General features: G+C 46.2%; 1 protein-coding gene across 1 annotated transcript; it reads right to left on the bottom strand.

The window, feature by feature from the left end:
• Positions 1 to 277: 277 nt before the first annotated feature.
• On the bottom strand, positions 278 to 23731 carry OAZ2 (ornithine decarboxylase antizyme 2). Its single transcript, NM_001290157.1, is given in 5 exon segments — positions 278 to 1150; positions 4804 to 4889; positions 6669 to 6844; positions 16553 to 16707; positions 23688 to 23731. Coding segments are annotated over 5 exon segments (570 nt in total). The 5' UTR covers positions 23708 to 23731; the 3' UTR covers positions 278 to 1016.
• Positions 23732 to 24389: the final 658 nt, after the last annotated feature.

The raw sequence follows: 24389 nt of genomic DNA, 5'->3' as shown, positions 1-24389 counted from the left end.
AAAATATAAAGGATCAGTTAAAAGCTAAGAGTGTCCTTAGTCATCTTGGGTAGGGACTTCAAGTCTTTGATCCCCACTCACACAGATAGCTCATGCCTTCAAGGACTCGCAACCGTGGACAACAAGATGCTAAGGAAGAGCTCACCTGACCCAGAAGCAATACTCTGGGGACCAATTTTAACTCTCTGAAGCCAAGTACATATCACTGCAGCAACTATCAGGGGCCTAGAGGAAGGCCTTTTTTCCTTTTAAAAGAAGATGCCGCAGTTGTGAGAAGTTAGTTTGAATGCCCCTTTTATTGAATGCTGCGATAGTGCAGTGGTAACACTGAACAAAATAAGACTGCTTAAAACAAAAGCTGGAAGAGCAAGAAGCTTTTAAAACAGGGTTAAACCACATACAGCGTTGGTTACCCCTGTGCAGAAATGTATAGGGTTCCTTAAACGTAGCATCATTAAAAGTTAACTCAAGCACATCCCTTCCATGTGTCTATACCCAAAACATGCCTTATATTTAAGAGTCTGAGTGAACATAAAAATATACAAGTCTTTAAAACAAGCACGCGCCACACATCAGGTGATTGGGGGGGGGGGGGGGGGGGAGGAGGAGGGGAAGCAGAAACCAACCAAACACTGATTTAGAAAGTCAAGGAGTCGATACTGCATCTAGCCACTGTGATCCCGCTAATATGCCAGGCTTTTCATTCATAGCCTGGGCCTGAGGCACTGCTAGGCTAACAAGTATACCACACAGCTGCATTTAGAGAGCTTCTATGCCAGTTCATAAACATCTTCCATTTACTATTTGGTGATTACATGTGTGTGTATATATATAGGTCTCTATGTAACACATTTCAATGAAAAAAAGTCAACTCTGAGGATATACAAGCCAATCTAATAATGAGAAATGGAGTTTCAGTCCAACAGAAGCTTGTTTTCCCTTTCTTCAAGAAAGGAGATATCACCCCCTCTTCCCTCAAAAGCATCTTCAGGTCAAACTGAAGTCCTCCACTGTAGCTATTCTTCATCAGAGGAAGAGGTCTGTTCCAGGGGGTACACCATGAATATCACATCTGGTCGTGATGGAACGTAGGGGTGGTCAGGCCTCACAATCTCAAAGCCCAAGAAACTGAATGTCTTCAGAAGTGGAACTACCGAAAGAGAGAGACAAGACTGTTACCATTTGGGAACAGCTGACAAGGAAGCCCGTGAGAAACTACAAATGTACAAGGAAAATGCATGCATGGCTACAAACTCAACTTTGTTAGCCCCATACTGGCTGTTAAAAAGGAATTCCATTTGGGACAGGCCCCCTAAATTACCAAACTTGTCCTTTCCCCATGTTTGTTTCTTTTCAACTAGTCTTAAGTCATTTATGTTGTATACTCCCCTTCACTCCAACATTTTATTGGTGTCTTGTCTAGAAGCAGCTCCTTCAGATGAGGCCCATCTTGAATGCACAATGCTTCACAAAAAGCAGCCCCAGCTGGGATATGCAGGGGCCAAATGTAACACAAGTCTAACACATTAAAAAAAAGCTTATGCAGCAACAGGGAGCCACCGCAGTTCACTGGGTGGTACCTGCATGCCTCCTATTTTTGGGGGAGCTTAAGATGAGTCTCATTGTACAGGAGGGACAAGTTAGTGCAGCCTAAAGACAATACTGCATGCTGACTTACAGAGACACACACCCCCTGACTTCTACAAGGAGGCAGCTCAGTCCACTCATTTCATCATGCATTTACTTAAAAAAGGAACAGTCACAGTCCCCCCAACACAGGTTTTCCAGGAGCTTCAAATGCTAAGAAGCTCAGATGCTGAGTTGTTTCCTTCAGCTCCCTATATGAAAGCCCCATCTCCTCAATGCCTGAGCACTGATAGCTTAGCTGTGTGGAAGAACAGCAGTTTTTGTAGGCCAGGCTGTTTTCACTGGCACTGAACATGGGTTCCCTGGCATCCAGAGACATGAGGTAGGAGCAAACACTGCTCCCCTACTCCCCTTCATTTGCCTTATGCAACGACGAATGTAGTCCCCCAAGAGCACAGAGATGTGGGGATTCAAGGTATCTGAGGTTCTGTGGGCTTGTCCCAAGGTACCATTTGGACAAGATGAAGGCTGACACCCAACAGCAGGCAGGATGGATTTATTCAAGGACTAACAGTGACAGCTTGCTACTTCAGAATAGAAGGAAAGAAAAATAGCTAGAAATGCCACAGCAGAGAGTGTGGGTGATTGCTATGGTTTAGGGACTCCTCCAGCGAGCAGCTTGCTTTGCAGGAATGCAACACACCGATTTTGCTACTAAGACACCACCCATGTGACCCAAGGTGGAGACCCATCCAAAACCTACCTTTGTTTAGTTTAATTTGGGTCAGATGAAGCAGATAAACTGGACATCCAAGTATCTGTTACCAAGGACCTACTTCCACACTAACCTCTGGAAGTCAGCCTGGTGTGCTAACCACGTGCCCTGCTCTACTAGCATGCTACCAACAGACGGCCTCTAGTCACTGTATGTTCTCACTCAAATTAACTGTGCTGCCTGGCTTTTAACAAAGAGGGGATGCTGAAAGATTTACTTTACTATATACGGAAGTATCAGCAACTGGAATGTGTGCTCCAGACTTGATGAAATCAGATGAGAAAAGGGTCTGAGCCCTGTCCAGTGTTTCAGGATTCGATTAGCTGTTCCAGGGTGAGGTCAAGCACAGATCTGCTTTTAGGAAAGCAGTGAAGCCTCATGGATAGGGCAGCACTGGACTAGGACTCAGGAGAGTCCCATTCCTGGCTCTATCACCAACCAGTGTGGTCCCTTTCCTGTCTGTATCTCAGTATCCCCATCTGTAAAATGGTAAGTATACTTATCTGCTTTATAAAGTGCTTCCCATCTACATAGATCTCAAAGCATTAGACAAAGAGCTTGGTACTTGTGACACAATTGGTTCCTGAAAACCAGGTCTTAAGTTGAAATGTTGCAACTCGGAACCAATTTTCTCATAAGAAAATGTTATAAATGGGGGACTGGTTCCTGAACCAAGGCCCAATACCCTATTTTCACCAAAAATACCCCAGAATTTTGTACTCAATCAATTATAGATGAGTAATATAGCGACATTAATGTATTTATATTGTAAATAGCAATCATATTGATTTGGAAGGACTTCTTTGAGGTGACTTTGCTGGACTTTTTGAAGGGCTCTTGGCTGCAGTCTTCTCAGGAGTCTTGGCTGCTTTCTTAAAGAAAGCGTCCAAGGAAGTTTGAACAGATGTTCTCCAGGGAGATGGGCGACACAGTGAACTTGTTCACTGGCGTGGTGTTGCATCAGATCAAGCGTTGTAGAGTCAAAATTGATGTCAGAAAGTTGAAACAGCATCAATTTATAAACGTTGCAAGTGCAAAGCATTGTAACTCGAAACGCTGTAAGTCGAGGACTGCCTGTATTTGGTATTTGTCTTTCAGAAACCAGATGATATTGCCTCAGTGGTTCAACCTGAGTAAGCTGCCAACTCTATCTATTAGAACAAAAATACCTCATGGGAGAGCTTATTATAAATGATACCTTCTCGTGTTTAGTGCCACTGAGGGGTTCCGACAATCTGAAGCTTAAATGATGCATGAAAGAGAATCCTCTTAAAAAGACGACAGAGTAAAATTCCAGTTTTCAGAGAGGGTTTGTAACATCTGCTAATCACTCTTATCACCACAGTGCTGCTCGACTGAAACAGTCATTACCTCATGTCTGGTTAGAGTTGAACTGGTTCATTCATGCTTATGCTCTGCCACAACTCCCCCCTCAAACTTCCTTGCTGTAACCCAATATATCTGGCTTCAGATATGTGCTATCTGGATATCTCCCCTTATGTCATAAACTACAGTCAGAGTGAAGATTATCTACAGGTCTAGAAGAGGACAGGACTGCTAATTGGTCAAAACATCTGCTCAAAAGGGATCGGCATCAGCATACCAAAACCCAGTACAACTGCCATTAAAACCACTTTGGCTCCTATATGTGATAAACTATATTCCCAATTGTTTGTTTGTTGTTTTTTTTTAAGGAAATCACATGAGTACAAAACCCTGATTTCATTTCTTACTTGAAGGAATCATTAAATTAGTTGCGATTTAATGACAAGTATCCTGTTACTCAAAGAGGAGAGGAATGATGTGCCTAAGGCCATAGGCACATGAACAACGTATCACAAAGTACAGGTGGGTATGAGACTGAGCATGTTTTTGAATATCTGCCCTCCTTTATTTGGCAGTATCTTGTTTGTGTGTCCATGACCCTACTGTCCTAAAGTTCAAGTCCTACTACAGAAATCTAGCCTAAGGAATCTATAGCTGATGTAAAGGATTAGAGGCAGGCAGGGAACAGATTGCAGCCCTGGCCTGGCTCTGGACCATGCTGTCACCACTGCAAGATACCAGCCCAGGCCCAGGAGTGGCTCCCAGCCCCGCTGTATGCCCTGCCAGTGCTGCCCTGTGCTGTCACAGTGCCTGCCCCTCTGGAGTCTCCATGGAAACCAGCTGCAGTGATGCAGGTAGGGGCTGCTGGGAAATGAAGTCCAGCTGCCAGCTGGCTCTGCTATTTTACCCACCCCTGCTTTATATCATACAATCAAAAAGTTTTTATAAAGACTTCTAGTGAGGAAGTAATTTGCAAGTAATTTAAAGTTTGCTTGCAATCTCAGCACGACAACAGGAAACTTGCAACAGGAAGGGACTGTCTAAAGATAAGAGTATTTGGTAAGGTTAACAGTTTGGAAGAAGGAAAAACCATTAGCAGGGAAAGAAGCGCTCACCTCTATCTTCTCTACTTTTTCTGAAGCAAATAAAGACGTAGCTTACTTTCATTTTTTCTTCAGCAAATTCCAACAGTGCTAATAATCTGCAGGGGAGGAAGAAAAATAAAAAAGGCGTATGAATTATCAGTCCAGAGGAAATCACTTGGCTTAGTCAGCCAGAACACTGCTGAGGATGTTGAGAGGCACAAAACATTACTGGTCAACAAGCACTATGGAATTACACACTTTGATTAACAATGGAAGCTGAGAATATCTTTCATCAGACCAACTTGTACAGCTGGGAGGGATCAAAGGTACTAGAAGTGGCTCTCATCTCTCCTAACTATAAAAATTGGACCAATAAAAGATAGTCTGTCACCTCAAAAATCCTGTCTTGCTTATCTCTCTGGACCATCACTGTTAACAACAGAAGCCGAGATAACTGACTTTTCTGCCTTGCTCCCAGCTCCCCACAAACCAGGGCAAGTCTGATAAGCCCAGAGCAAATCACTCAAGATCCTTGTTTCATACATGAAATATGGAGGAAGTGTCTGTGAATTTCCCTAGCCTTGTGTAGAGCTTGCTTTTATAACTCAGTGCAGTACTGTGACTATCTCACCAGATCAAGTGAATGGGATGGAGTCTGTCCTGGCAGAGAAATTTTTGATAACCAAGATCTCCATATGTTGACAGTAACAGTTTAATTGCTGTGTATCCAACCTGCATCTCCCCCCTCCAACAAGCTAAGGTGTACTCACCCTTTAAATGTCTTAAGTGGACAAGGAATAGGAAAAATTGTCTCAGAGCCAGTAAAACTTGTCTGCATATCGAGGCCTGTTCTGTGAATCTCCCACTATTCAGATTCCCAATGCAGTCCCCCATCCGAGTCACTCAAGGAGGTGACAGAAGCAGGCGATGAAATGTTTTTTACCCTTCTTAGCGAAACAAATCGTGGTGGCCTAGACTGCCATAACTCCGCTGATCACTTCAGTCTAGGCTTGTCAGTCACGCTGACCTGACAAACTATTGTAAGTGCACCACTGGAGTAGTTGTTAATAAGAATTTAAATCAAGACATAATTAAGCAGTGGCCAGGGAGACTGGAGATAACCAAGGGGGATTAACTTGGAAGGGATTTTGTTAATATGATAATGATCTATTTTAATTATAACCTCTACCAGGCTTTTTACCTAGCTAAAAATAACTCTTATGAAATTGTACTTAAATCATGGTGACAGATAAATACCCTCACAGAAGAATCAATTCCCAAAGGGGCTGAAGCAGCTGCAGTGTTTATGAACAAAGTCCTTATTTTCTGAGCAGCACTGCCTATACTTTGGGTAGGGGTACATGCTTTAGAGTTTAGCTTAATGCACAGGTTTAGGCACCAGATGGAACTAGACTAAGTAAAGCATACACAAACCTATATTTGGGATCAAACTGGATAGAAGGGTGTGGAGGTGAAAGAGAGGCTACCTGGCAGCAGGACAGTATATGATTACCCTGTCTCACTAATGCTACCATGAAGACAGCCTCACCAATTAGAGGTATTTTGAAAGGTATACAGAACAAAGAAGAGCTCCATTAAGGCCACACCCCCAGTGACATGGACTACCAGTACCTTATACAGTAGCGAACACTATGGACACAGCTATACTGACAAAAAGCTACATTTTATAGTCGGTTTTGCTAACCCAGTATAAAAAGGCAAAGTTCTAGTCCAGAAGTGCAGTTCTGGATCCCGATGCTGACAGTAACTCGCAGTACAGACAAGGCTATGATTACAGGCTAGCCTATGGAATAGAGGTAGTTATCAACACTTTTGCCACTGGCTGTATGCCAGACATCATTCCCCAGCACTACATGCAGTATTTCAGGTCTTACCCTTCTTTGCTCCCATCAGCTAATACACCATCAGGGATTTCCACAAAAAGGCTCTGATTGGAAAGCACTGCATCCCAGGAGGTGGTCTTCACTTCCGTAACCTGGTACTGGAAGTGGATAATGTGAGGCTTCCCTTCATGCACTGGGACCTCTTGGATAACAGTGAGCTTCTCGTCCTTCAGGTTTTAACAGTGAAGGGGAAAAAAAAGAAAAAAAAAGGAAGTATCACACAACAAGAATGAGTACATTTATTTCAGTGCCTTTCAGAACTACTGTACATAATGGTGGAAACATTTGCTTAATCAGGATTATTTTTTTAATTTAATCTGTTTTACAACTTGAGCCTAATTTGAAAAACTAAATGTAGAATGGTATGACAACAAGCTTCAATTGAAACCTCGGCATTTATATTTTACTTCAACTGGCTTATTCCAGCACTGCTACTGATAGAGGCTCCTGTTTGACCTGTATAAATTACTACAAGTAAAGAATTAAATACTAAGATTACTTGGCATTCCAGACAGGGCTCTTCTATCCTGTTAACAGCTGCACCTTGAAAACTGGGCACCAAAGAGTCTCATGTTAAATGTCCCAAAACTGAAGCACCAAGAAATGCTAGTCATGACAAGCAAGGCAAAAAACCAAACCAAACCAAACCTAACCTCTTTAATTAGCATACTTTAAACTCAGCCATGTAATGTTTTTGTTTGCTTATGGTAAGAGTACACCATCCTAATACCAAATCCCCCTGTAAACCTGTGTGTAGTCAAGTAGCAGAGTGTCTGTTAAGATTTTAGTTTTCCACTAAAAGTTCTCTGAGTGGGGTAGCCTTTGTCCGGGCACATATAATATATGTGCAAGATCAGATCTTCTAGGTCTAGGGATCTTCTGCATACTTTCCAGGTAGTATGCACCAGGTTTTTACCTTTCCAATACTTTTCCAGTTGCTTCATTCTAGCCTAAAACAGACTTCAAAACAGATAAACACTATTTTAAATCACTCTAAAAACACCCCTGAGATGCTAAAAAGTCTAATTAAGGAATCCAAAAGGAACACCCCTTTCCCCCCCACACTTTATCCATTAAAGCCTATAAAGACATAAAGGCTTAGCAACATTTATTTTCAGGTTTTTAACAAAATATTTAACTACTCTGGTATCAGACAGTGTGTTGACACACTATAATGAACACTAAAGAGACCTCATAATTCCCAGTTCAAACTCCCTTCAGTTTACTTGCAAGCTGTTTTGCATATATCACATTAAGAATCGCCCTTCTTAATGGTAAATGGCATCCCACTTCACAACAGGCCTAACTCATCCATTAAGTATGCCTCATGAACCTCTTCCCCACCCTCCAAAGAACACAGCTCACAATGATTTCAACTACTGGATCAGTGCTAAAACTATCTACTGCTAGAATCTAGCTAATTCTGCATTTCCCAGATCTTACAGCCAAAAGGAGGGAGCAAATCAACATCACAAAGCAGATAATAATGTGTTACTAGAGAGGATTCTGTGTAGGTCATCTAGAAATACAGTGGGTAATGAAAGCTAGGATATCAGAACTTGTGTCTAGTGACATCTGCTTGACAAAACCTCAGGCCTGAAATACTCTACTTGCCTGTAAGAAGAGATATCATTTCAAACATTGGGTGCTATGGTTGCGACTTGTAAACAGTGAAAAAACCCCCAAAAAACTTATATTGCTAATGGCCTGAAATAATTACTTTTCAAAACTAGATTTTTTTATCCACTGTCTTGCTCTATTAGAGACATTATTATAACAATTGGAAAGAGCCAATTGCTTCAGGATATACAGATTTTTGCAGAGTTTTAAATTTGGTTCTTATCCAGTAATTCTTGACAGCAAACAGCTGCCCCCCTGCACCCAACCACAGCTTGTTAAAAAAAAGTAAAATCAGTGAAAGAGTCAATGACAACACTGAAGTCATCAGGTATCTGGGTCACCAGTCCTTTGAGATGAACAATGCCATTCATCGCATCTAACTACTGTTTCAGCTACCTAGCTATGAGCTTGGAAAAACAATAAACTAGTCCTTTTTGTCAGCTTTTAGAATCTACAGTTTTGGTCTGCGGATGGGTAGAGTCTAGCGCCAGGTTTGGTGCTGAATCCTAAGGGAAGAGATCCTGATGACCTGCATGCCTCCTGCCTCCCTTAAGCTTTCAAGGATTATAGGACAGAGAACTTAAAATAAATACACTCTGAACCCATTCAAGTGCCTGGCTCTGGGAAGAGGATGTAACCCCTGAAAGTGAAAAATCCATTGCTAAAACTTAACATAGGCTTGTATCTTGTTTATTATTAGAGTATCATTACTTCACCAAGTCAATGCCTGCCTGCCCCAGATTCATTTTATCCCACCAGAATGCTATATACACCATACATAACAGGAATGCTTTAGACCAGGGGTGTCCAACTTTTTTGAACGTGGGGCCGGATCACGAACTTTATCACCCAGTGGGCCCGCGAGCCATATTCAAAGACCTCACAGGAAGTGGTATCACATCAGGAAGTGATGTCATGTGACCTTTGACACCAATGAAGTTGCAGGAAGTGACAATGAAATGGGTGTAAATAACCAGTTCAAAACTCTCCCTCTATAGCATCCACCTCTGCCACTGTTCAGGACAGAATGCTGAGCTAGATGGACCATGAGGCTGACCAAGCATGGCACTTTTTATGCTCTTATGTTCAGAAGCTCTTATGTTCTTTGGCTGAGCTTCCAAACTATGGCTGAGATTTGCAAAAAGGGGTAGATAGGCATGTTACAAAGTTGTCATAAAAGATTTGGAGCCCTCTAAATCCCATTCATTTTAATGGAAGTTGGCCTTTTGACTCAGCTTTGGAAATCTCAGCCCAAGGTGCCAACGAAATAAGTCAAAATATATTTTGCATTTCTATGCCGTGCATCTATGTGGGGCTCTCCAAGCATTTTACAAACATGAAATGAACCTCAGGATGAGCCCAGCCAGAGGAGCAGGGGCTCAACTTCTGCTGCCTGGTGCTGACCCAGGCAGGTCTGTCCCATCCACAGCAGCACACAGCTGAAGCTGGCTTCCCATGTGCTACTGGGGAGGGAAGGAGCCTGGCCAGGTTAGCACCAGCCAGCAGAAGCAGCAGCGGAGCTGTGTGCCGCTTGGGACTGACGGGCGCAGGCAGGGGGAAAATGCAGCTGAGCCCCTGCTGCTCCGGCCGGGCTTGTCCCGTCCCGAGTGGCATATGGCTCCGCCGCCGCTTCTGCTGGCCGATGCCGACCTGGTCGGACTCCTCCCATTCCAGGTAGCATGTGGGAAGCCAGCTTCAGCTGCATGCCGCTTTTCCTGGCTGGTGCTGACCCGGCTGGGTCCATCCCATCTCAAGCAGCATGCAGCTGAAGCCGGATTCCCACAAGCTGCTGGGGACAGGAGGAGCCCGGATGGGCCTGCACCAGCCAGCAGAAGCGGCAGCAGAGCCGTGTGCCGCTCGGGACTGGACAAGCCCAGCTGGAGCGGCAGGGGCTCAGCTGCATTTTCCCCCGCCTGCACCGGTCAGTCCTGAGCGGCACATGGCTCCGTCGCCACTTCTGCTGGCCGGTGCCAACCCAGCCAGGCTCCTCCTGACCCCAGCAGCACATGGGAATCCGGCTTCAGCTGCGTGCTGCTCTGGATGGGACAGACCTGCCCAGGTCAGCACCAGCCAGCAGAGGTGGCAGCAGAGCCATGTGCCGCTCGGGACTGACCAGCGCAGGTAGGGGCACATGGCTACTCCTCTTCCCACACGCACCGCGTCGACAACGTCAAGCTGACGCAGTGCGTGTGGGAACTTTGTCCCTTTCCCAGCCCTTCAGCAGCCATTAGGAAGCTGCTGAGGGGCTGGGGGAGGGACAAGGGGTGGGAACGAAAGTAAACAGTGTTTACTTTTGTTTCCCGTCGCAGCACCGTGGCCACAGAAAATGGCTTGGCGGGCCACATGGTGGCCCATGGGCCGTATGTTGGACAAGCCTGCTTTAGACAAACACCATCTTGTCAAAATGGTCATTGAGAACAGACTGCCAGGGAGACACATTTATCCCAGCCAGTAAGCCCACATGACAGTAGCAACCAGTTTTAAGCACTGTTTTAGATCCCAAGTAGGCTGGGATTTTTTTCTCCCTATAAAAAGCCCTACTTGTGCTACAGATTATTCCCTGAGAGACTAATAGCACAGTTGTAACAGTTCATAGGAAGAGGTCTTGCCTACCTGCTTCAGTACAGTTATGCTAGCAACTGTTTAGATATGTTTATCGTAAACAAAGCTTCCAAAGGACCAAGTGTCACATTCAGATGGATCCTACAGCTGCATCTCATAGTGCTGGGCCTTTGCTTACAGACAGATGTGAAGAAGAGTAAGCCCCAGTGGCATAGTATCTTCTGTGGGTTAGTATCTACCAACAGAGAGGATTAAGACATGCTGCTCGGTTTTTGGTTGTACAGGCAACCCCCACTTAACGCTGTTTCGCTTAGCACTATATCGCTATAACGCTCATTTTAAATGGATATCCAATTTCATTTAGCGCTCAGCGAGTTTCATTATAACGCTCGTGGTTGCCATCTTGGGTCATTAAAAATAATTGTGGTTGCCATCTCGGGTCATCAAATGTTTGGTTTTGCTTAATGTTTGTTTCACTTAATGCTCAGTTTTTCAGGAATCAATTAAGAGTGCTAAGTGGAGGTTGCCTGTAGCCATTTTGGTCTAAGGATCAACACATGTTGGTCTAAGACCGTGTTGGTTTCAGTTGGTCTAATAAAAGATATCACATCTACCCAAAGACCCTTGCCAGGATTAAGACAGGCCACTCAGGTTCTGACCATTCAAAACTCTAACACGTGATTGCATTATGGTATCCAATGCTGAACAGCAGGTACCTCGCATTAAATCCAAGGCTGTTTTGGTTGGATAAGCTAAGCAGAAGAATGCATTGTTTCTTCAAAACGGATAAAACCCAGAATGGCAACAATGAAGAAAATAAGTTAACATTAGCCAAAATAATTAGCTTGCAGGAACCTGGATAATTCATTGGCTATCAAATGAAATTGTTTGGCTGTTTATGCTCACTATTTGCTATAGCTTTAAACCATTTACAGTAACAAAACTATAACCGTTATGCTTAAGTGGAGCTTAAAATTGTTTTACTGTCAAGCCAGTTGTAAAATATGGAACTAAGACACGTTGTCAGTAGCTGTGTTGGCCCAGGGAGAGTCCAGAATTACAGCAGTGTAGTTAGTGCTGGCTCTGTGCACATTAGCCAGCTATAAAATGTTAAGACAGTTCCTCATCGGCAGGCTCATGTGATGCCTTTAAGTTTTTCTGCTCAAGAAAGATTACCAGTCCAAAGCAAGATGAACATACTATAGAACAGGGGTGGGCAATTATTTTGGGCAGAGGGCTGCTTACCCAGTTTTGGCAGGCTGTTGAGGGCTGCATGGGTAGCCCCACCCCTTGACAGGTGTTCTGCCCCCTAGTCACCATCTTGGGACCAATGTCCTAATGTCTTTGGTCCCAAGACATTGGGACATTAGTTCCATGTCCCAGGGCCAGCACTGGTGGGGCCCAAAGCAGGTACAGGCTGACAGGGGTCTGTGGAGCTGAGCTGGGCTGCACCAGCAGGGAGATGGGGGAGCTGGCCCAGCTCCATAGAGCCCCTGCCAGCTGGGACCCTGCACTCCTGCCACCCTGCTCTGGGCCCCACCGGCACTGGCCCTGGGACACTGGTGCAGGCCCCGTGCTCCCGCTGGCTCCCCACCCACTCACTCCCAGTTCCCCTCAGCCCCACGGTACAGGCAGGGGGCAGCGCACAGCCCTGACCCCTTGCTTGCCAGCAGGGAAGAAGCTGGTGCTGAGCACAGGGAAAAGCAGCCCCTTGTCCACCCCATGGCTGGCATTCCCTGCTGCAGTCACTTGCAGCCCACACAGGGCTGTCTGGAGCAGGCACAGGCAGCCCCACATGGGCGGCAAGTGGCTACAGTGCGGGGTGCCAGCCACAGGGCGAGTGAGGGGCCACTTTTCCCCCACACTCAGCACCAGCTTGTAACCCACCGCTGCTGCCAGCCCAGGCTCCGCGTCAGTTCCAGGCTTGCCCGCTGGGCATGAGTGCACTGGCAGGAGCTGTGAACCCCTCGCCCCCCCAGTGCAAACCCCTCGCCCCCCCAGTGCTGCGCTGGGTAGTGTTGGCTGCTGCTGCCCGCTCAGAGTACATGCTGGGCAGCCCACAGACGACAGTGACACACACTGCCTGGAACAGCAAGTGGCAGGGCCACAGCTGCTGTCACCACGCGCAGTCCTGACTGGTGAGCCTGGAGCTGTGTGGGGCCCAGATTGGTAGTGGGGCAGGGTTACAAGCTGGTGCTGAGCACAGGGGGTGGGGTGTGTGTGTGTGTGTGTGGGGGGGGGGGGGGGGGGGGGGCGGGTGGCGAGTGGCCCCTTGCCTGCCCTGTGCCCCGCACTGCAGCTGCTTGCAGCCCACTTGGGGCTGCCTGTGCTGGCTCCGGACAGCTCTGTGCAGGCTGTGAGCGGCTGCAGCAGGGAGCACCAGCCACGCGGCAGGGAAGGGCCACTTTCCTCCATGCCGGGAAGGAGCAGGGAAGGAGCCCAGGGAAAAGCTGAGCGCGGTGGGGGGGAAAAAAGCGGCCCCTCCCCTACCCTGTGCTGCAGCCGCTCATAGCCTGTGGGGCTGTCTGGAGCAGGCACAGACAGCCCCAGGTGGACTGTGAATGGCTGTAGCCTATGGCAGGGGCGCTCCCCCCCCCCGCCCTGCTTTTCCACAGGCCACTTTCCATTTTTCCCCAGGCTGCTTCCCTGCCTGGGGACCTCCCCTGCCCTCCCCCCTTACCTGCGGTTCCAGTACGGGGCAGCCGCATGGTCCCAGGCCAGAAGCCCCTACTGGGGCTTCTGGCTGGGGGGGACGGGGCTGCTGAGCCCTGCTGTTGTGGGAGCCTGCCGGGGCTTCCCCTACTGTTCCTACTGCCCTTGTCATTTTTGACAGGAACCAAGGGCAGAGAAATATTAATTTTCTAAATTTTTTTTAGGGGCCCTGCGGGCCAGATAGAATGGTCTCCTGGGCCGGATCCAGCCTGTGGGCCATATTTTCCCCACCCCTGCTATAGAAAGCCAAAACAGACATACAAAGGGGGAAGACATGGGCTAGAACTGACTGACTAAAGGAGGCAGCCCGCAAATGCATGTGTGCAGGAAGGTTGTCAGAGTCATAGGAAAGCTCTGACATGAGTGTATGAAGTAGCCCACAAGCACATCATTGCTACTCAAGTTTCAACCCCCAGTAGAAAAAAAAAACAAAACATAGATGGGCACATCTACTTGCCTTGGTAAGACAAAGTCCTCCAATTTTGAAAATTAAATTTACATGAGCCCCTTTCATGCAGCCAATACAATAAAATTTAAAAGGACAACTAGCTGCTCCAGCCAGAACCTATGTAAAACTGGGAAAAAATAAATATCCATGGAGAGACAGTCATGCATCACTCACAAACATTTCATTTTGGGTCAACTTTGCAAGATAACTGTGACTTACTACTGGAGAAAGGCAATATTTATGCTTAAATCGGTCTCAGTTATCAGCTCCTAGTTCTGCACCCTTAAATTGAATCTTTTGATAATGTCAAGGCTCAAGGGCAACCTCCCATTTAAGTCACAATTTGCTGTGCACAAAACTGCTAATCCAGTTACATTTCTTAATTAATCCAAGAGGAACAGCAGGAAGGGCCAGGCATGCTGGCAGTTTGAGGAAAAAGGATGTTATGATCCACCAGAGCCAAGTGACTTGAGAACTCCATGAGTGCAGCTTAGTCTTGGCTTGTACAGCACCTGCATCCTCTTGCCAAGATCATCAGCCAGAGCACGTACTCCAGGACAAAGCCCCTGCCTGAAATACAGGACCAGCTCTGACTACTGACTTTTGGGATTTTACTTTCAATTGGGCAGTAAAGCCTTCTTGATTAAACAGCTGAATCTTTTAAGTCTCTTAACGTAAAAATACCAATAAATAAAAAGGCAGCTGAAACTGTTTAATTTGTAACACTGTGGGATATAAAAACCCAATGTTTGATATTCTAGTTTCTACTCAAATGGAGGCAGGGAGATTTTCAGTGGCAGATGCTGTGGCCAAAAGTTGAAATTTCATTTGTAGCTACTAAATGCCAATGTGAGTGCCATAACGGAATAAACTGTGTAAGAGTACTATTTGCTTTCAAACATACAGTATATGAAGAAACTGACTGCTTCATTGATTGGCTCCAGCAATAAGTCACAAGAGAAAAGATTGAGCAGGTTGTTGTTAGCATCCCCCAAAGAAGAGCTACAGCCTAAATTCTGGTTTGTTTTGGGGCATTTATCCACAGACAGCAGTTCTACTTGCTGCTGGAAACCTATTCAGTGATGAGGGAAGGCTACAGCAAAGCTGAATACTTGAGACCCTCAAAAACCACACACTTTGGCAGTGGACTTAATTTTTCCCTTTCACTTTTTGTCTGAAATGCACAAAACTATTTGAGGAATATTAGTAAAGACATGAGGAATGGGGAGTTCAGGCACCCTTGCCCCCTGGCCACTATCTTCCAGGAGATGTAATGATTCCCCCCCGAGCTCTCTTCTGAACCCCTTATTTATTCCTATCCTGCCTCCACACCAATTCTACCAACACCACACCTATTTTCAGGCAGCTCTTTCTACAGGCCTGGCTTATTTCATGAACTCAATGTCAGCTGCAATTGATTCAGTAATGCATTATCCTACCTTCTTTGCAAGTTTCAGAGGGCTTCACATTACACACAGGTTCACTAAGTCCATGGAAAAGGAACAGTCCAAACTAAAGGCAGGTAAAAAAAACCAAAACAAACAAACAAACAAAAAACCCAACAAAAAACACTGTAAAACATTTGGTCTTCCCCATGAAGATTCCAGCAGGGTACTTGTGTAAGTGAGGCCACAGGGTTTGCAATTTCCCTCTTCAGAAAGCAGAGCGTATCAAATTGGGCAAAAAATGACAAACGAGATATTTATCTATGAAAAAAAAAAATTCACAAGCACAGCACAGGACCTAGTTTCCATTCTTTGCTCTGCACCAATAGCCTACCACAAGACAGCCTTCTATTCCTTGGGGATATGAACCTGGGACTCATTCAAAAGTAAATGTAAAAAACCATTCATGAGTGTGCTATTGATAGGCTTTGCAGGAAGGAACAGCCAGATCTCCTCAGCTGGGAGTTGAAGGAAAAAAGAAGGCTTGTGATGACTGGGTGGAGAAAGCTAGACTAAAGGAATAGATACAGACAAATTTGCTTCAAAAGAAGGGTGTGTTCATAAATCCTCACACTGGCTAAGAACAGTACCCATATTGAGGGTTGGATAGATGGTTTCAACACCAACAGGGACTCCTGGCAACATTCATACCAATACCATCCCTAATCTTTAGGTCCCAACACCCTTAACCTCCTGCCTACAACACTGGAAGGGATCCTGTCATCCACTTTAATTCAGCATTTCATCTCTTTCTCCTCTGTGTTTCCCATTATTTGCAAAACATTTTGAAAACTGATACGTTGCTCTGAAAGAGCTCTGGGAATAGAATCAGTATAAATTGCTTGATGCAAGGAAAACACCTTTGTTTCGCAATTCATAGGAAGTACTTTCTCTTTAACTCTTCAGATGAGTGCTCCTGCCCAAGTGGCCAGTGTTACATTAACCTAGTTATTTTAACTGTATTTGTTCTCCTCAATGTACTCAACTCAGAACAGGATCATTTGTTTACATACAGTGGAGAAAACCTTAGTCCAGTTAGGAAAAGAAAAACAGGCACTTTGCCAAAATAATCATCAAATCCGACTCACCGTGTATATCAGAGCTGAGAGAGAACGATCCCTGCCACCCCCTCGCCCACCGGGGATCTTCGACAGTGGGTGAGGGGCATCAGGAGCACCACCGAGGCCCTGGAACACTGCTCCTGCAGGGCTGAGGCTGGGGACTGTTACTCAAAGGTAAACTACTGCAAGAGAAAAAGAAAGAAAACACCAAGTTACATTAGCAAATTCCAGGTGATTCTCCCACCACTGTCACAACTCAGTTGACTTCCCTTGGTAGCAATAGATTTTATCTTTTAGCACTCAGACTAAATCAGGAACGCTCACGGCTGGAGCTTCCTTTGTTTTTACTAGAAGAGCTACAGGGAGGTTTTGTTTTGTTTATTTGTTTGGGGTTTTTTTTGTTTGAAGCAATGGAGGGGCTTCTTAGGGAAAAGTTGAGAGTGCTGAGCAAGCCCACACTAATAATGGAGGTCTGGAAAACTGCCAATAACAGACGGCTGGAAACGCATGACCAGATGAGCACACATTTTCTACAGACAAACATCTACAAATAGATCGAGGGGATCTAGAGTAGGTTTAAGTTTCACATTTTCAAAACAGGGAGGAGTGACATGGCTAGTCTCAAAACATTTTGAATATAGTATAGTATGGTTTATGGGTTGATGTTTTCTTGCTCAAATGAAGCTGTGCAAAAGATTCAGTTTCAGACTGAAGGACACCAACAAAGCAGTTGTGGGTCCTGAATTTAGCCTGCTTTTTTAAAAGGCAAACGCAACACAGTTGAAAAGCTTGAAAGACATTTCTTTATAACTTTTGCTTTCAACTGGTCGAAGCCAACCTTTTAGGCAGACATGCCACAAATTAGACCCTGCACCCTCCCCGAGTGCCACTCCTATCCCCTTTCCCTGGCCCGATCTGCTGCTCTGCTTAGTGCTCCCTGCCCAATCTGCTGCTCTGCTTTTTGCCCTATCTACTGATTTGATGATGCTCCCTCCCTAATCTGCTGTGTGCCTCACACAGAGGTTGCTCATGCCACTTGTGCCACAGGTTGGCTACTGCTACTTTAGACCATGGATAAGAGATCAAAACTATTTATTATAAGCACTTGGAACAGAACTTCTAACAGTCTTCTTCTGCCTGATATTACATTACTTTTAACAAGTCAATGAAAGCAAATTATATCTATGGAGAATTACTTCCTCTGTGGGAATTGCAAGAGTTCATTTTGCTGAGGCACTGCATAGCAACAATACTATGCTAACAAGACCCGCAAATACGATGCAAAAAAAATATCTAATTCTTTAGTATCCCTGCTAAGGAAAATCATAGCATGAGCCTATGTAAATAACACCATTCAGATTTCTGCTGAAACATGCCATTGTTTTCTATAGGCATATGCATCTTTGATCTGCATTAGGCTTTCCTACACCTTCCTAGACTTTCCATATAGGCTGGTTAGTTACAAGGTACTATTTTTCTATTTATTTTTCTTTTGTGCTATTCAAGAGGAGTCTTGACTATCCAAGAATTAAATACTGAGCAATGCTCTACATTAGGTCTGCTCAAACCAGTTAACACTACTTATTTGCAAGTAGGGGATTATTTGTAAGCATGTTTAATTGGTCACTAGCTTTTCAAAGACTAAAATGTAACTTAAGACAGCTATGAATTCCAGCAAACTGCAGCTCAAAAACCTTTGCTACAGTATAACTACAGTACTGAAAAGTAATAACAGTTACTGTACAGTTGGTGTGAATAGTCCCACCTCCCAAAGTTTTTTACTAGGTGCTGCACTTTAAAGCCTGTTCTGAAGGGCCTGTGGTCAGATACCGACACTCCCTCTAGAAAGGAACTCTGCTTAAGCAGAAATAAATCAGTTTAATTGAAAATGTCTTATGGCAAGCTTCTCTATACATATGCTCAATTGTATTTACTAACTCAGTCTTTCATCATTTCAACAATTAATTTATTGTAACATCTATCTAGGGCTTGTTCGTGTAGAGAGGCATGACAAAGCACTTGTCGTTCAATTCTCTCCCCCCCCAAGAAAGCTGTTAGCAGCTTTGTTATTTTTTTCCCCATCTCAACAATGTAGTATTGATAACTCCCCCCCTTCTACACATAACAATGATTCCAGAAGCTGAATAATGAAGTAGAGTGGTGAAAGTGAAGTATTTTCATGCAGCACATACCTCTCCTGATATCAATTTTCCTGGGAAGCACATAATTTAATAGATAGCCTTCAGTTGTGTCACTACTGAAGACCCCCTATATGATACCCCTTTTCACAACATCTGATGAAATGAGATCCAGCTCGCAAAAGCTTCTGCTATTTATCTCTCTAATTTAGTTACGCTGTAAGGTACAAATCTGCCCTACCTTCCCTATATGCTATGCCAGAGGAGGTCAAAACGTAGCTCAGAAGCTGCATGCATGATATGTGCAGCTTGCCGAAAACTACCTGAAGCTCCACCCACATCTCCCAGGACTGCCATTTCAGGTGCCAGGCTGCTGGGGGGGGCTTGAGCAGCTCCGGGGTGCTCAACACCCTCCCCTGCTCTCCAGTTCCACTCTGTGTTGCTCAGCATGACCCCCCGCACTGTTTAACTTCCATGGAGGATCAGATGTGGCTACCACAGTAAGTAACTCTGGCCACCCCTGTGCTATGCCAAGGACTTCAGGACCAGAAACCTCAGTTTTCCTTGTAAGGGGAAGCAGATGATAACTGCAGGAGTGGCAGCCTTTGGAGGAGTCTTAAATTGATACCACTGAGACTTGTTCCTGGCCAACAGGTATTTTATCGTATACTTGTGAGCCTCCACTCCACTTGTCACTTTCTGCTCCTCAGCTGCTGACCAGTGGATTGCCCCATTTCAGCCTCTCCCCCTTTCTGAATGCTGCTCCTTTGTTCATATATACTGCATTGAAACAAAGCCTTTTTAGTGTCTTTTTCTAAAGGCACAAGTACACTTTCTACTTTTAAGCACAAAGAGTTTTTGTCCCAAGTCCCATAGCAGGTAGAAGCTATCAGAAGCTTACAATTCAATTAGTGGATATCATTTCATCAGCTAAACTTTTAAGTACCTTAAATCAGTTTCCAAACCTGAAATTGGCAAGTAGCTTTCTTGGGGTGGCCAAAAAGGAAGTACTCCAAGGTGACAGCTCACCAACTTGAGTTAAAACTGGGTCAACTCATCAGATCCATTACACTTGAAGCAGAAGTGCCAAGCTTGCCTTCTAAGCCATGGCTGTCACCAGAGGAGGTTTGACTTTCAAACTCCATTCATTTCTTTTTTTCTTTTTACCAGTACATTTATGTCAAATGGGAAGAAATCTATGCAAGTTCCAATCCAGTAATGTGAAATTAATCATAGGCTTAAAATAACAATAATAAAAATAAATAAAATCACACAGTATGTTCTAGACAGAACAAGGGCAGGGAGTTAGCTGATTAAATAACTCTAACACAGTGAAGTTCAGGCTGCCTTGCTTACTAGTTTGTCCTCAAAAAAAGTAACACAGTTTTCACTTTTCCTGCACCACACTGAAAATAAGATCTGGCTGCTTTGCATACGCTCTCCCCCACAAAGTTCCTGTTATCCTCTATTCAATGTAGATAGAAACCTGCCAAAATAAACACCAAAAAGATTCTCTTAAGGCTTGAAACTATTATCCAATTGATAAAATTATCTGACTGATCACTACTGATAATTTTGTCAGCCAATCTAGTGGCTCAATTTGCTCATGGAGTTAGATGGCTTGAGAATTGAGTCTCTTCAGGTGTCCTTTCAGAGATAAGGAATGGCTCTTACAGTTTTAGATACTAGATAACTAGAATAAAGCTGGAAAAAAAAAAAAAAAAAAATCAGATGAGCAAGAATGGATAACTAAAAGCTAATTCCCCTACTGTTTGCTTTAATATTATCTTGGAGCCAAAAGTAGTAAAAAGGAGCTTGAATGGACATTGGCAAGGATGAGCCTGGGAATGTAACCTCCCCCCCAAAAAAACCAAAACAAAAAAAAATCCCTCCCCAACATGAACATAAGAAATCTAGGTGCTTCATAGTGAATATAGTATTGTATACAATTCAACTGTGAAAGAGTTCAATGTGTCACTAAAAATGTTAAATGAAATATACATGTTCTCCGGGTCATACCCAGTTCACGCTCCCTTTTAGCATTCACTCTCTGACACAGGTCTTTTGATATGTCGTCTAGCGATTACTCAGGCACAGAATAACCTAGATCTACAGATCTGAAGAGTAAAGGTAGTATCCTATTTTGAAGCAGCCCTGATTTTGCTTTGACAAGTTTTTGTTGTTGTTTCAAAATATAAGCTCTCTGAGACTAATGCCCATCCTCTCTAGTTACTGTTACTTGCCAGGGAGCAGTTTATGACACTTAACTCAATGTGCATACTAAGTTAGGCAGAAGTAAAATTTATGCCGGTTTTGTAAGTGCTCTATGGGAAGCCTCCACCTTTCCTGTAACGAGCAAGGTTCCAAAAGCTCCTTTTCCCTTGCTTGTTCTTTTACTCAACTGAGGTGCTCATGGGAAACAAGGGGATACCCTGTCTGGTGATCTACACCATGCCAGACAGCAAAAGCCTTTTAAGTTCCCTGAGGTTCCTGTGGGCAAACAAGGAATACAGATGCAAGTCTCAGGATACAGATATACACCTGATCATCCTTTATCAAACAATACATATGGGAAAGCAAGAAAAGGGAGAGGAAAGAGTTAAATAGTGGTTCTATCATTTTGTTTTTCCATTTGTTGCTACCAGTTTCAGATTACCTGCCTCTAGGTAAGGCAAAGAGATGACTTCATTTGTGTAATAACAAGCCCTGTTTCACAACCACAGTCCTTAACTGTAAATTCCTGAAAGGTGCAATCTTTCTTTTGTAGGTGGACAAGATCCCTTGCCAGGTCAGAATTGAGGCAGGCACGCTAACTTGCACAAGAATGTGACATGCACGGGCAGATTAGTTTGACAGACACAGCAGGATCCCATCAATTGTACAGGCCTGCATGAAAATATTACTCTGTAATCTTTTTTGTCTCCATTTCTATAATCCTCTGAACCAGGTTAAACCTTCAGGGATGGATGAGAATTCATATATTGGTTAGGTCCCAATTAAATAACTCGTATGCTGGTTAGGACTCGATTAAATCTGTGAGTTGTATTTGAACGTACCCAACTTAAATACTATCAACAATTTAGAAGAAAAAAGCAGTGTTGTGATTTGATACCAATAAAACAATGTAATGTATTGAGCACAGGAGTCAGGGATACAGCCCCTGAATCAGAACTTCCTAGACCTTAAATGCTGGAGGCTGCAAGTGAAAGGACTAGTAGAAAAGACCCGGGTCATACCCAGTTCACTCTCCCTTTTAGCAACCACCCTCTGACACTGTGCAACACGGGTCTTTTGATATGTCATCCCAGAACGTGGGCAAAAAGCTCACCAAGTAGAGCTACAAGCCTCCCCTGATAGGGGGGGGGGGGGGAGGACGACACATCAATGATTGCTTAGGGCAAATAAAAATTAAAAGAAACAGGGACAGGAGTGAAGGTCATAAGTTAAAAATGATTCACTGAGGGGGGACACTGAGCAGAGAATGCTGGACAGCGCCCACTGGCCCTTGAACAAATCTGAGGAGCCAATGGACACAAGCGTGGATCATCCAGTTAACACTTCTGGATGCACTGCCACTTTAGGGGTTCATGCACAAGAAGGACCACCAAGTGAAACTATAAGCCTTCCTCAGAAAGGGAGGCTACTGAGAAAGTGGCAACTAATTCCTTGGGACAAATGATAACAAAATGGGAGAGATGGAAGTGGAGGTCAAAAGTTTAAAATAAAAGTGTGTGGGGCTGAGGGGGGCACTGAGCACAGCACACTGGACAGCGTCTGCTGGCCCTTGAACGAGTCTGGGGAGCTAGTGGGCACTGCCCAGTGATACTCTATCCTGAGACAGGATCAGGCCAAGGACAGGAAACATGGGCCTATCTGTTGCTTTATCAGAAAAGTGGGGCAATGTCCACCAAGTAAACTATTTGCCTCCCATAAATAGGGAGGCTACTGGAAAGGCAGCAATTAATTACTTGGGACAACTAAAGACACAACAGGGATGTGAGTGACTGTCAGAGGTTAAGAACTGGGTGCCAAGAGGGGGCACTGAGCCAAGCACACAGGATAGTGCCCACTGGCCCTCAAACAAGTCCAAGGAGCCAACAGACACTGCCTGCAGGGTGATACCCTGCCTCCGGACCAAGGACAAGAAACTGTGACAAGACTGGGCATGAGACAGGGCCCCGTCCGGCTATGGGAAGCGAGGCAGGGCCAGCCCTGCAGAGGAAGGGGCTTGACCTGCTGGGAGCCCAACACAGCCTTGCCTTGTGACCCACTGAATGACTGGTCTTACGCTCTTAGGAAGCAGGCACAAACAAACATACAAACAACCCCCCACCCCAAAGCAGGACAAAAAAAGCTTCCGAAAAGCCTCCTCTGAAGCAGCGAACACATCCAGGCTTTTCACAGGGCTGAAGTCAAGATGTGAAAACAGATCCAATTTTGCTCTTTGGGGACTTTCACAAGCGAGATGGCTTGTGCCCACCTGGATCTGCAGCCGCCTCCTCAGCGCTGACCCCGTTTCTGGGACCGGGATGGAATTACTCCATTGTTTGCATAACCCCCAGGCCTGGCGGGGCGCTGAGACGGTGCCCGACACGGCCCCCGCCCGGCCCTCCTGTTGCACAACCATAATAATAATTCATAGCTGTTAGATGCCGGGGCTGGGAGGGGCCTTACAGATCAGCGGGTCCAGCCCCATAATAATAAGAAACCCAAGACAGCCCTCCCCCCAGCCCGGCCCCGCGCGAGGCCTGCGGCCGCTTCCCCCGGGGCCCCGCGCCCTGCTGCTCCCCCGCAAAACCCGAGGATGAGGCGGCGCCGGGCCCCCGAGCGGAGCCGGAGCCGGAGCCGGAGCCGGGCGGTGCGGGGGACAGCGCGGGGTCCCGGCCAGCCCCCCGCAAAGGAAAATGGCCGCGCCGAGCGGGGGCGCCCGCACCCCCGGCGCCTGCGCACCACAGCGCCCGCGCCCCTCGAGCAACGGCCCCGTCACCCGGGCAACGGTCCGCGCCGCACCCGCCGCCCCGCACCTGTCCTGGGTGTTTATCATCCTCGGCGGCTCTGCACGGTGCAGGGGCGGATGCGGGCGCGGGGCACGGGCGGGCGCTGCGGGCGGGTGCCGGCCGGGCCGGGTCTGCGGGCGGGCGGGCGGCACTGTCGGTGTCGACGGATGGGCCCCTCGGCAGCTCCTCCCTCCGCGAACGCCGAGCGCCGACTGAGGGCGCCCCCCGCGCCGCCCCACCCCCTCATTTGCATAATCCCGCCCCCCGCGCCGCCGCCTGGGAAACGCGGCTTGAAACAAAGGGGGCCGCCACGCCACGCCCCGGCCCCGCCCCGCGCACACTGCGCAGGCGCCACGTCCTCCTTCGCTCCCCTTTTCTCTGCGCTACGCTGGATACAGAGGTCACATGGTGCCGCCGTCACAGGCGGGGCGTGAATGGCGCTGCGGGCTGTGAGTGGGTGCGGGGTCACGTGTCCCCGCCTTGTGCCGGAGCCGCGAAGCAGCGCGTTGCCGCCGGCGGCGGCCGATCGCGTGGCTCCCGCAGCCGGCGCTTTGGGGAGAGGAGCGCTGGGAGGCCGTCGGGTTTGGCGCTGCTCTGGAAGGGGTGACAGGGAGAGGGTGAAGGCTGCTGCGCTCACTGCCCATCTGAGTTGCTAACACCACTGAAGGCCCCAAATTCATCAGTGGACTGAATTCAGCCAGAGCTCACCCCCGGCATAAGCTGGTCTCA

The sequence above is a fragment of the Alligator mississippiensis genome, chromosome 11 (genome assembly GCF_030867095.1).
Source record: "Alligator mississippiensis isolate rAllMis1 chromosome 11, rAllMis1, whole genome shotgun sequence".
NCBI lineage: Eukaryota > Metazoa > Chordata > Crocodylia > Alligatoridae > Alligator > Alligator mississippiensis.
Note: the sequence above shows the minus strand (reverse complement) of the source record. Positions and strands in the feature narration are given on the sequence as shown.